The sequence below is a fragment of the Thermothelomyces thermophilus genome, chromosome 2 (genome assembly GCF_000226095.1).
Source record: "Thermothelomyces thermophilus ATCC 42464 chromosome 2, complete sequence".
Taxonomy (NCBI): Eukaryota; Fungi; Ascomycota; class Sordariomycetes; order Sordariales; family Chaetomiaceae; genus Thermothelomyces; species Thermothelomyces thermophilus.
In genome coordinates, this window is record NC_016473.1 from 4,844,413 (window position 1) to 4,856,058 (window position 11,646).

Consider the following 11,646-nt stretch of genomic DNA (forward strand, 5'->3'; position numbering starts at 1 on the left):
GAATAAACCGACTGGACATGCCGTGAAAATGCATCAGCCGACTAACTCCATATGCAAAGTGTTCCGAACCGAACCGAGGTATAGATATCTCTCTATGCAATGCCGCTCCCCAGACCGATCCCGTCGTGGTATCCAAACGCTCGCTTGATGCCAATCCACAGCTCAAACACCTGGAGCTTGATGCCCACCCTCACGTAGCCCAGCCAGGCCGCCAGCACCCTCAGCGCGTTGGGCGGCCAGAGCAGCGAACCCCGCTGGCGGATCTCGTCCAGCTGCTCGTAGAAGACGGTCCGCATGCAGTACCGGGCGAGGATCAGGAACTGGCGGGCCGGGCCCTCGCGGGTGTGCAGGTTCTCGTCCAGGCTGCGGGTGAGGTCGTTGGTCTTGAGGATCAGCAGGATGATGCGCGGCACCTGGCCGAGCATCTGCACGAGGTCGACGAGCAGGCCCTCCTGCAGGGCGGCGCTCATCGTCTTCTGCTCGCTCGCGTCCTTGGGCTTGGTGATGGACGAGCTGACGACGCTAAAGTCGCGGCCCGTGATGGCCGACGCGAACAGCGGGAACTTGTCCTCGCCCACGCCGGCCACCTCGGTCACGTACTTCTTCATCCGCTCCATGTCGCCGTCGATGATGGCCAGCCACATCTTGGCGTACGAGCGCCGCAGCGTCTGCGGAATGTCCCGGTACAGCCCGTGGTCGTACAGGATGATGTCGAAGTTGTGCCCGCGCCGCGCCGGGTTCTTGCGGATCGCGATGTTGCCCCCGTGCGGGTCGCAGTGCAGCGGCGCGTTGTCGCCAAAGATCATCTCGTTGAATATCCTGGCCAGCGTGGCCGACACCTCGCCTCGGTCGATCCCATTCGAGTCCAGGTAGTCGAGGTCGTCGAGCCGGTGGCCGGCCTCGCAGGCCATGACGAGGATGCGCTTCTTTGCCCAGACGACGTCTGGTATGACGAGCGGTAGCTCGGGAATGCGGGCAAAATGTTCCCTCGTGCGTCGCGCGTTCTCCGCCTCGCATCGGAAGTCGAGCTCGATGGGGAGCGAAACCTCGATCTCGGACGACAGCCACTCGAGGTCGTACTCGGGGAAGAAGCGCTTGAGAGCCGAGAAGGTGAAGCTGGTGAGCGACATGTCGAGCTTGGAAAACTTCTCCAGGCTCGGATGCTGGACCTTGACCGCCACTCTCTGGCCCGTCTCCTTGATGGTTGCCAGGTGGACTTGTGCTAGCGACGCGGCACCGACCGGCTCGGGCGAGAACTCGGAAAAGTAGTCCCAGAGCTCCCCGCCCGTGTCCTTCCTGAACATCTCCTCAATGGACTCGAACGAGGACACCGGGCATTTGTCCTGGAGGGGTATGAAGGTCGTGGTCCATTCCGCGGGAAGGAGGTAGTTCATGGCGCTCTGAGCCAAGGTCAATAACCTTCCTGGCCACGCTCAAGAGCCCTTCCGGGGAAGGGAGAGACTCGGGGGTTTCCTTACCAAATGTTGCCCCAACTTGATGAATATGCCGCCATTCTTCTCGAGAACCCTCAACGTCCTGAGGGCGCACCGTTTATGGCAGGCCTTAAGCACGTGTTCCCTCTCGTCCGGGTCGTCGAGCTTGTCCCGCTGGTTGAGCGTCGTTCTGTAGCTGCTGCGTCTCAGTACGGAATTGCGTTATGGGCTAGTGGGCAGTCGACCCAGGAGGGTTTCTCACTCGTTTATACAGAGCACGAGAGTGGATGCCACCCTCCCCGAGCGCTCTATTGCCTCGTAAGAGTTCATGATGTCGTCCCCGACGGAGACGAGCATCGCGGCGGCCCATCCTCCGGCCGCCGCTAGCAGTACCGCTGCCCGCCGACGCGGCTTCGGCCTAGGTTGTGATGCGAGCCAAGGTCTCGTAGAGGTGCCAATGCCATATCGCCTTGGAAGCGCCGCTCCAGAAGTCTTCGGTCTGGGCGCCTGGGTGCGACATCGGGCGCAAGTCCAGCTCGCGCCGAGGCGCTTCGCAAACAAGGACGAAAAAGTCGGTTTTAGCATCGTTGATGGACGCGGTATATGTCATTGCATCGCAGGCGTATTCCCCAGGAATCTTAGTCGAGCGATAGCGCAGGCATGCATTGCAGGACGTGGCCGTTATTGGGGGCGATCTTGCAGGTTGTTGTTGTTGCCGCGGCTGCACCTCCCTGCCAGAAATTTCGAGATTGCCATGGTCGCAATTGGATCGGAAGTTTTTGGGGCGCATCGCGACCGCCGGCGCGTCGGGCGAGTTCGGACCCGAATGGCACCACGGAGTACATAGTACGGACTTTGCGGGGAGGATCTTGGCTGGGTCCAAGGGTTAGGGTCGCCTTCTAACTCTCTCCTCACGCCATGGAAGGTGTTGCACAATACAAATACTGTATCGTATGTGCATGCATCCGTACAGTACGCTCATAACCTCCATAGGGTTACCCGGATGGGAAAGAGTCAAGCTACAGGTCAAGAACAAGGTCCTACGTGGAGTTCGGAGACAATGTAAAAGCGACCTTGTTGAATCTGGCCTTGGTTGAGTCGAACAGTTGCCATGATCCAAATTGTACCTGAATTGATCGTCGGCCCAATCACTATTTATTTGCTCGTCACGTCTTTTGTTGGACGAAGTGGGTTTCGAACCGGGATGAGAGCCACTGACCAGCGAATTCACAACACTCGTTCCCTCTGCCTCCGGCTCCAGTTTCACTGCCTTGTTCAACTGCTGAAGAGCGCCTGGCTCCCTGAAGATCAGTGACGTCATTGACATCATCCTTATACCTCTTGTCAACAACCCTCATCCCGACTCTGCTTCTGGTGTATTAAAGAAACAGAAGAGTAGGCCAGGCAATTGATGGATCGTTCTCTTTTCTACAAGTTTAAACTCAACATTGCAAATCAAGACCCAATCACCCACAATCACTTATCCCGCAAGAACAACATCCTCAAAAACCCCAATCCCCCTTCACACTCTGTCAAACCCGCTCTTGAGCCCCGGGTCTGGGCCACCAAGATCAAGTCTAACAGTCGACCAAGAAATGCCCGAGTCCAAGGCCGAGAAGATCGAGAGGGTCAAGGCCAACCTGCCTCTTCCCGAGCAGCCGCCTGCCGCCTCTGACCTGAAGTCTGCCAACATGAAGACCACGTCCAGCGAAGGCGTCTCCGCCGGCGACGTCTCGACCGGTGCCGGCGTCACCTCCGGCCTGCGCGAGCCTGCCACCAAGGCCTCGAACGAGATCGACATGAGCGGGATCGGTCGACAAGGCAAGGACGGCCTAAATGAGCCGCCCAAGGACGCCAGGAGTTGATCGGATGTTGTCAAAGGAATGGACGACAATTGAGGCAATTGTATCAGCTGTGGGTTATGCTTCTAAGGCGTTTCTTCATCTTTGCATTTCTCATGTGCTGGGACAATTCGGCAATCCTGGAATAGATCCTGGAATAGGTCGGGGTGAGGCTGGTCAGACTCTCGACTGTATTTCAAAACAAAAGTACACATCTACGGCGCGGAAATATCATGACACCGTGAATCACCCTCATTTTTGCTCGGATACTCTCCCAACCTGCCTGCTTGATGTATACCGCCCAAGTGGTCGTCTGTAACTCTTGATGTTGAAGACGCTAGGTTTGGATACCTCTCCGGTGTCTGAGAGCATTTCTACGGAAACATCTCATCCTACATGCGGACAGTTAATATCCGTGAATTTTAGAGAGCCAAGCACATATATCATCTAGGTGCTAGGCACACGTGATGCTGCACAATGTGATCCGTATGTCGTTGCTGTTTGTCTGGTCGTGCACGGACCATGCTGCAATGCCCCCGAGTAAAAAAAGGGGTAAAGTAAACAATGAACCAGGCAACATGGCTAGGGGGTGCATTTGATGAGAGCATTTTATGAGAGCATTCCGAAGCCTGCTCTTAACAGTTGACGCAAGCCTCATCGTGTCTGCACCATCATGCTGTGGGATTCACACAGGGCCACGAATCTAATGTTAAACATTCGAACAACCTGTGGGCTCCCATGCTTGCTCTTATCTGCTGGAACTTGTGGGGAGACAGTCCCGTAACTTCTGTCATACCATATGCTTAGGGTTACGCATAGTGCTCATGTTCTCCCTTCTCGCACCATCACCACTTTGTTTCCCCGTCAATGCCAGGCCCGCTTCCACCCGCGATCTGATGTTGGTCCTACGTCCTCTCTCTTCGCACATGTCGCCGAGCCTTGAAGTTGAGGGCCTCTGCGCCCTATCTAACCGGAGCAAGACCAACGCGGATCCAACCAACGGTTTCGCTTTTCGACCAAAAACCCAAGGCATCAAATTGGTCTCCCCCACTCAACGAAAAGAGAGCACATTGATTTCAATATAACCAACCACAAGCTTCCTCGACCATCTCACAACAAATCCATTGCCTAATTACTTCTTAGCAGGTCTCTGGGAACTTCGTTTCAGCTTGAACTCTACTTCTTCCTGGGCCGCTGCCTTTCTGGGCTCGTCTGTTGCGCCTGACGTCTGAGGCATCAGAAAGGCAGGCTCGGCCCTTTCTTTGAGCTTAATCGCCTTTCATCGGCGGATAAGTCGCTCAAGCATCATCGACTCGCCCTCTTTTCCTCGCCTTCCCTACGTAGAGAAGCATCTCTACGGATTCGACTACGTCTTTTGCTGTGGTAAGTTGCCCAATCTCCTCTCGTAGCAGTTACCTCTTTATCCCTCTCTTCTCTCCCCACCTTCCCAACAACGCGCCTTCCACAGCTTTGACAATCAGCACTACTAGCTTCCGATCTTCCTACCCTTTCTTGTCCTCCCATCGCTTCAGTCTCTGCTTTTCAGGCAAAATTCAACAGATTTTGCCACTCCATTTGCGTGCTCCTTCATATCTCCCGTCAACTTTCCATTGTTTCAGCCTTCAGAATTGCCTTTTGGTTTCAGATTCTGACCCATTCTCCTAGGTTTTCTCTGAGTCGCTCTTGGATCAGACAAGACGCGACTCAACTGCCTTGACATCAGCCAACTGAATTGTCCATCACTCGTACCGACCTCTCAGCCGATATGGAGTATTCTGATCGCTCCGGTCCAACCCTTCAGGGCTTATCCCCCGCCGAGGTCGAGGCCAAGATGAAGGAACAGGCCGCTATTCAGGCCATGATGGTTAGCTCTTGGCCGTTGGCTCGTCCCATGTTCGATGATTGTCCAAACGTTGACTGTTGTATTTCTCTTCAGGACGACCTCGGCAGCGCACGGCTTGACCAACTACCCTTGGACGATGGTCCCAAGGCCTCTAAACATGCCCGTCACTACCACAATGCTAGATCCAGCACCCAGCACCGCCAGCCTTCCGCCCCAACAACGTCACTTGGTGATGTATGGAGAGGTACGTCAGCTTAGTGTCCATCGATGGGTCGGTTGCATGGCTAAGCTTTTGAAGATGCTATTGCGGCTGGCGCCTTCGACGACGAAGACGCCGAAGGTGTCAAGAACTTGGACGATCTTGGTGGCGGCAGAATCTATGATAATGCTAGCACCTGCCAATCGCGAGAGCATCGGGTCGTCGACGTGACGATGAGAATCCTCGATCAGCGAAGTTCAAGGTCAGCTGTTCATTGTGTTTTCTGCTATTTTTGGAGGGTTATCATGCTAATATTCTCCAAGTTCCGCTCGTCAACGTGCAGAATCCGCGGCTCAGAGATGGCAAACTCGCCACGACATGAACCAAGTGATCACTGCTTCTTCTAGCCGGGCAAACAATGGCTGGGAGCCAGTTCCTTCAACCAGCGCTAGGCCCCAGCCTGCTGCGATCAACCCTATGATGAGACCGGCGCGACTGCGTCCCCCTCCGGTTGTGCCATCCTTACCAGTGCCCATACCCGAGGTGGTCACCACTCCTGACGCTCCCCTGCCTTTCGACGTGACAGATGTCCTTTTCAAGACCGAAGCCAACTTTTTGAGTCGGGATGTCCACCCTGCGATGCGCTCCGTCATTATCTTATCGGCTGCCAAGCGACCAGAGCTCGGTTTCTTTACTGTGGCTTTGTTCAACCGCAAGTACTGCCAATGGGCCATGTCTGCCTGGTACGACTATTCTAGCGGCGCTGACAACCTGCTGGGCGCCACATTCCAAGATGGGAGCACATTACATAGTTACCACATTTTCTTCGGTACTTCCAGCGACCTAATGGACTTTGTCGAGACCGTTCGGTCGATCCTAGCAGAGAACGATGTGGCCCTAGTCGACTCGGCCTCGATCTCCGCTTCTGCTCCCCCCTTAGCTGCAGCGAGCAGCGGACTGGCCTCTGCAGTCACTCGGGCGGATCGGGCGGTTGGGGCTACCTGCCCACAGGACACGTCAACTGAAACTCGGGTGGCACGCTCAACCACCCCGGCTACACATTGTTCTGCAGCGGACTCGAAACCTCATGTCAACGCGAAGCCATTAGTGACCCCTAAACCCGTGGTCGATTCAAATACAGCGCTCGCCCGGGCCGCTTCTCCGGCCAGCAGCGTGGCACCCGCCTCTCACAGCCGGGCCACAGTTCTACCCACAGAGAACCGCTGCGTTGGCGAGGACGTGAGCGATGCCGATGCTACGGCCGACAGCCATTGCAACACCGTGTTGGCGCCTCACAGTTTGAGGCAGCAGAACACTCCAGTCAGGCAGGCGAACGTGCTGGAAACATCAAAGATGAAACAACATGCCGCTGCTGGCACCGCCACTGATGAACACGAAGCGGAGGCCACTAATTTGCTGTCCACGCTCCAGTCATACCGCCACAATAACAGTGCAGACATCGATGAGTCTTCAATGCGAATGTTCAGAAACATAGTTTCAGCAACAGCCAGGCTGTTCTTTCAATTTTTCTGCTTCAGCGAAGTAGCTGGTAGAACGAGAACCGTGGAAGAACTGGACCAGACTGCCAGGGGGGTAAAGATGGGCTTTCTAGAGCACACAGTTAAGAGCGCCAGGGGGCAGGGATTCAACGATGGACAGGTTCAGGCAATCAAGGACGAAATCTCCAGGGTTTTTGAGTCTGAACTGGCGGCCAAGCTGAGTGCACAGCGAAATGTGTTCAAATCCCGACAAACCTACGCTCTGGACGAGCTTCTGTCCATGAGGGATCGAGCAGTAATGCCTCCGGGTGGCTTGGCCAACATCCCGTATATGCCAGAGCCCAGCAATGGCTTGCTGCGAACCGGCTCCAGCTCCTTGTCTCAAGGCGCTTCAACATTTCCTCGGCGGGTGGTCGCCTCTCGGGGAGCGGATAAAGAGGATAACGAGCGGAATACGAACTTTGACAAGGCCCAGGTTGCGAGGGTTAGGGACGCCATGGATTGGGTTCTCGGGAAGACCGCTCCCTCGAAACCGGACTTTCGGGAGCCCAAACCAGCGTCAGAAGAGGGTCAAGCCACCGTTCCCATCGTCGAGAAAATGAGTGCATCCCAGGAAAAAGGTCTCCAAGGTTCGCGTTGGGCATCCGGCACGTCAGTCGTTAAGGCTGCCAACTTCTTCACAGGCCCGCGGTATGAAAAAGCGTGGTCAAAGCACAGCTGCCTGGAGGAACTCGGCCAGCTTCAGCCCCAGGACAAGGTAACCGCAGGGACGGAGGACCTCACGGACCTGTACTTTCCTCTACCCGAAGACACCAACACGCAGAGAGAGCCTGTGAAACCTCGGGTACCTGATGTCGATGGCAGCCCGCCACCAGCTGCCACAAGTTCTAGTTATGGAGCGTCTACCCCGAAGCGGGCTGATAAAGTCGAGACCGTTACGGTGGGCATCTCCCGCCTCTCTATCCGTTCGCCGACGGCCCCGCAGTCGAAGTCGGATCCGCCTACTACTCCGACCGAGCAGTTGGGATTTGCTGCGCGAACTTTGAGGGAGGTGTGCTCGCAGCCCGCCTCGACTGCTGCCCAGCGAGAGCCTCAAGCAGCTCAACCCAAAGTGCGTGGTCTTGAGGCATCTAGACATAGTACTGGCGCTGGACCCTCCAGCTAGGGGAAGTTCAACTTTTACACCCCTAAACACACCCGACAGTGATGGGAATTCCGCCATTGCCACAATTCTGGATTTGCAGACGTGGACATTCGTCCTGTCTCTTATCGTTGCCATGATCTGCTACGACTCATGAGAACGACCTTGCAGTCACTGAAGATTCCGAAAAACTTGTTCAGAGTATTGTACTATAATATCTCGGGTACCTCATGGTTGACGGTACGACAACGATTTCGGCCATGGCCACCACATTCGAGTTTTCTTTTCGGTTGCCAGATTCTCTCGCCAGGTATCTCTCGATTGCTCATTGGCTTCTTTTTTTCCTCTCTGCAGTTTATCCGCCAAGAACCTCTTCAAGTTGTTGGGGTTTTCTTTGGGCTTATTGGGCGCGGAAATATGAAGACAGAAATCTCTGTCAGTGAAATGGAGAATGGTGATGGCCTTTAGACTAATGACCAACCGAAGCATCAAAAAGAGCATCCCTGGTAGTTGAAGCATTGGCTTCGGCCACTGGTGTGGGAGCGCGAGAACACGGGGGTCGTGGCAGGCATTAGCTATTTAAAAGGAAACTGAGTGTGTAGGTAGTAGGAAAGACGGATAGTTCGCGTCTTTGTTGGTTTAGTTAATACTGTTGAGTAACCAAATGCTACCCACGCAGAGGACGGATATTCGCTGCACTATCTTTGGCTTCATCCTTCCTTTTTCTAGCATGATCTATCCGCGGGCCCGCGTCACGAGAAGCTATTCCACAATGGCGGGTGGTGGGTAATTTGGTGAAGCATGCCCCATCATTGACCATGACGAGTCTCCTGTGCAAAGGTCGCTCGCGGTCAACAAAACCGAAAAAAATGGTGATGAGCCAAATCCCTCCCTCCCCTTTCTCCTCGGGCTAGTTCGCCCACCCGCCGTCTTCCCGACTCTCGACCACCTCATCCACGCGGGGGATCCGCAGCCGGAGGATCTCGTCGCCGTTGGGCAGGTCGTTCTCGACGGCGCGGCGGTCAGCGGCCTCGGGGGTGGCGACGAGGCCGGCGGCCAGGTGGCGCGCCGCCAGGCGAGCGCGGGCAACCTCGCGCGGGACCGAGACGAAGACGGTGAAGGAGAAGAGCGACGCCGCGTCGGACCAGGGTGGCTTGTTGAGGAGGGTGTCTTTTTTTTGTTTTTCATTTTCATATTTCATTGTGGTGTTTGTTAGTCTGTCTAGGAACTCACTTTTTTTTTCTTTTCTTTTTCTTTGACCATTGTTATATGTCTTCATATGTGTAACGGAACTTACAGTTGCCCTCGAGCACGACGATGCGGTGCGTCCTCTCGACCGCGATGTCGTCCTCCTTCGGGTCCTTGAGCGCGTGGTCGAACGAGGGGGCCAGGACGGTGGGCGAGCCGTCGGTCAGCGGCTCCTTGAGGCGCCGGACCAGCCGCAAGAAGGCGGCGCCGTCGAAGGTGAACTCGGCCCCCCGGCGGGCGTGGGCGGTGGCCGGGTCCGGAATGGCGTCGAGCTGGGCGCGCGTGTAGTGGTAGCCGTCCATGGGCACGAACACGGCGACGGGGGGCCGCCCGGGGAACTGGGCCGCGTGCCGGGCGTTGAGCGCGGCCGTGAGGCGCTTGGAGAGGGTGGTTTTGCCTGTGGAGATTTCAGTTCAGTCAGATGGTACGGGGGAACAGGGGACGATCGATGAAAAAAAAAAAAAAAAAAAAAAAAAAAACAAGGCGAGGTTGGTTCGAGGGGAGAGAGCCGTACTTACCTGAACCGGGAATGCCGCCAACGGCAATCACTGGGAGAAGCGAGTGAGTGAGTGACCAGGGTGATCTGACGTGGTAGGGCGATCTTGTTGTTTCACGCGAAGGATCACACTTACAGAATCGCGTGTCCTCGGGCGTTTTCAGGAACAAGTCCCAGGACCGGTCGAGCAGACGACCGAGTGTTTCGTCCATGGTTGCTGGTCGATCCACGAGAAAATTAACCAAAACAATAAGCTTTCTCTGATATCAGTCTTGGTATCAAAACCACGGCAGACCTAGCGAAATCTGGGTATTAGCATGGTGTGGCGGCTTCCGTCCCGGGAAGGGGGTTCTCTTGATTCAATGCTGAGGCTTTGCGCTTTGGCATGAAGCAGCTCGCCTTCCACAGATGATGAAGTCCAGATTTAGGCTATACTCACTCGTAGACCCTTAGTGTTAAGAAAGACTACATAGTAGTTGGCGAAATTCCTTCGGTTCAAGCTCGGTGGTGAAACGGAGATCGGAGGAGTGCCGGAGGTGGAGGTGTGTGATTAGACGGCACGGCCCTGGTTTTGGTTCCGCACGGCGCCCCGCCCCGCGCCCCGCGCCGACTCAAATCGCAAACCAATTCAATCTCCCTCACCTTTCCAAGTTTCAGTAACTCGCCAGTAGCCCTTACAGATGCATCGCAACTGGGCAACCTCATGATATCACGCTGTAATTTTAGACCAGATTCGCTACTAAAGGGATATACGAATTGAGTCAAACTGGGTAGTGAAAAAAAAAAAATACATAGCACAAGGCGACAACCCCTCTTTCTCCCGCCACCAACTTGTGGGATAGTCATCGGACTGGACAGACACTCGGCACCTTAACGATTTTCTATTTGTATTTTAATATTTACTTTCCGTTTCCCTCTTCTCGAGGAAGGAGGAAAATAAGAGGACAGAGAGATGGACAACGACCGAGCAGACTCCAACCTGCTCCTCCTGTCCCTCAACCTCGCCGACTCGGACCCCGAAGAGGCCGCCCCTCCCGGCGACACAACGACGTCAACGACCAACGCCGCCGGCCCAACAACCGAGTACCAACCCACCCGCGCCGAACGAACCGCTCTCTCCGAGGAAGCCTTCCAGGCCCTGAAACACTCCTACCGGCCCAAGGTAGAGAACGGCAATGTGAGTTCCCCTATGCGCTCCCCCCCTTTCCCCCTTCTCTCTTTCAGCTCCCTTCGTCATCTATTTTCTTTTCCCTCTCGAGTTTCCAAAAAAAAAGCGTTCCCTCCTTGAACAGTACTCACACACACATCCCGGGGGGGGGTTCGAACCAATAACAAAAGATCCATTCCCTCATCTCCTTCCTCCCATCCGCATTCACCACCACCAGCACCACCGATAACAGCCAGGACAACGACGACGACGACGAAGACGACGAGCCGCTGCCCAAGCCCGCCGCCCAAGAACTGCTCCACGCCGCCGAGGAGCTCTACTTCTTCCGGCGGTACGCCGACGCCGCCTCCTTCCTGCGGCGAGTCCTCGAGAGCACCACCGGCAGTAGTACCAGTAGCGACGGCAGCGGTGACAGCACGGAGGACGGGACGAGGAGGAGAGGGAGGAGGAGGCGCAGGAGGATCGACGACGAGACGAGGCGGCTGCTGGGGTATTACCTTGGGCGGTGCGAGGCGAAACTGGGAGGCGCTTGAGGAGGAGGAGGAGCGAAGTAGGAGGAGGGGAGGAAAAAGGGGAAGGGGGGGGGGGGGAATATTGTAGATGATTGTATAAGGGATGGATGGTTTGTTGAGGGGATTAGGGGGTGCAGTAACTAGTTCATGAATATTGATATCAACTGAATGAAATGTACTTTGTGCGGTCGGCTGCGAATAATACAGGAGGAAGAGATGATTACTGATTCATTCGAGTGTCTCTACAGCAGACAGGTCACAACAGA

At 55.4% G+C, this 11,646-nt stretch overlaps 5 protein-coding genes across 5 annotated transcripts; 3 read left to right on the plus strand and 2 right to left on the minus strand.

The window, feature by feature from the left end:
- Position 1: 1 nt before the first annotated feature.
- On the minus strand, positions 2-2,173 carry MYCTH_2302690 (uncharacterized protein). Its single transcript, XM_003662210.1, has 3 exons — positions 1,696-2,173; positions 1,479-1,629; positions 2-1,400 (listed from the first exon to the last, which is right to left on the minus strand). Exons 1-3 carry the CDS (start codon positions 2,016-2,018, stop codon positions 93-95), a joined length of 1,782 nt encoding a protein of 593 aa, XP_003662258.1. The 5' UTR covers positions 2,019-2,173; the 3' UTR covers positions 2-92.
- Positions 2,174-2,854: 681 nt separating this feature from the next.
- Positions 2,855-3,528, plus strand: MYCTH_2314896 (uncharacterized protein). Its single transcript, XM_003662211.1, has one exon. The coding sequence runs from the start codon at positions 3,029-3,031 to the stop codon at positions 3,296-3,298; it is 270 nt and encodes an 89-aa protein (XP_003662259.1). The 5' UTR covers positions 2,855-3,028; the 3' UTR covers positions 3,299-3,528.
- A 1,511-nt stretch (positions 3,529-5,039) lies between these two features.
- MYCTH_92349 (uncharacterized protein) lies at positions 5,040-8,022 on the plus strand (the record flags this gene model as incomplete). Its single annotated transcript, XM_003662212.1, has 5 exons — positions 5,040-5,138; positions 5,211-5,361; positions 5,416-5,578; positions 5,640-7,926; positions 7,981-8,022. The coding sequence occupies 5 exons, from the start codon at positions 5,040-5,042 to the stop codon at positions 8,020-8,022; spliced, it is 2,742 nt and encodes a 913-aa protein (XP_003662260.1).
- Positions 8,023-8,521: 499 nt separating this feature from the next.
- MYCTH_2302694 (uncharacterized protein) lies at positions 8,522-10,251 on the minus strand. Its single transcript, XM_003662213.1, has 5 exons — positions 10,140-10,251; positions 9,837-9,995; positions 9,723-9,752; positions 9,254-9,601; positions 8,522-9,126 (listed from the first exon to the last, which is right to left on the minus strand). Exons 2-5 carry the CDS (start codon positions 9,910-9,912, stop codon positions 8,867-8,869), a joined length of 714 nt encoding a protein of 237 aa, XP_003662261.1. The 5' UTR covers positions 9,913-9,995; positions 10,140-10,251; the 3' UTR covers positions 8,522-8,866.
- A 95-nt stretch (positions 10,252-10,346) lies between these two features.
- On the plus strand, positions 10,347-11,442 carry MYCTH_2302697 (uncharacterized protein). Its single transcript, XM_003662214.1, has 2 exons — positions 10,347-10,877; positions 11,039-11,442. Exons 1-2 carry the CDS (start codon positions 10,653-10,655, stop codon positions 11,399-11,401), a joined length of 588 nt encoding a protein of 195 aa, XP_003662262.1. The 5' UTR covers positions 10,347-10,652; the 3' UTR covers positions 11,402-11,442.
- The last annotated feature ends 204 nt before the right edge of the window (positions 11,443-11,646 follow it).

Coding starts and splice junctions, on each gene's coding strand:
- MYCTH_2302697 (XM_003662214.1), top strand. CDS start 10,653: ATGGACAACGACCGAGCAGACTCCAACCTGCTCCTCCTGTCCCTCAAC. Junction 10,878..11,038: donor CCAAGGTAGAGAACGGCAAT/GTGAGTTCCCCT, acceptor CAATAACAAAAG/ATCCATTCCCTCATCTCCTT.
- MYCTH_2314896 (XM_003662211.1), top strand. CDS start 3,029: ATGCCCGAGTCCAAGGCCGAGAAGATCGAGAGGGTCAAGGCCAACCTG.
- MYCTH_2302694 (XM_003662213.1), bottom strand. CDS start 9,912: ATGGACGAAACACTCGGTCGTCTGCTCGACCGGTCCTGGGACTTGTTC. Junction 9,753..9,836: donor GCCCGAGGACACGCGATTCT/GTAAGTGTGATC, acceptor CGCTTCTCCCAG/TGATTGCCGTTGGCGGCATT. Junction 9,127..9,253: donor CGTCGTGCTCGAGGGCAACT/GTAAGTTCCGTT, acceptor AACAAAAAAAAG/ACACCCTCCTCAACAAGCCA.
- MYCTH_2302690 (XM_003662210.1), bottom strand. CDS start 2,018: ATGCTAAAACCGACTTTTTCGTCCTTGTTTGCGAAGCGCCTCGGCGCG. Junction 1,630..1,695: donor CTCGTGCTCTGTATAAACGA/GTGAGAAACCCT, acceptor GAGACGCAGCAG/CTACAGAACGACGCTCAACC. Junction 1,401..1,478: donor TCAAGTTGGGGCAACATTTG/GTAAGGAAACCC, acceptor ACCTTGGCTCAG/AGCGCCATGAACTACCTCCT.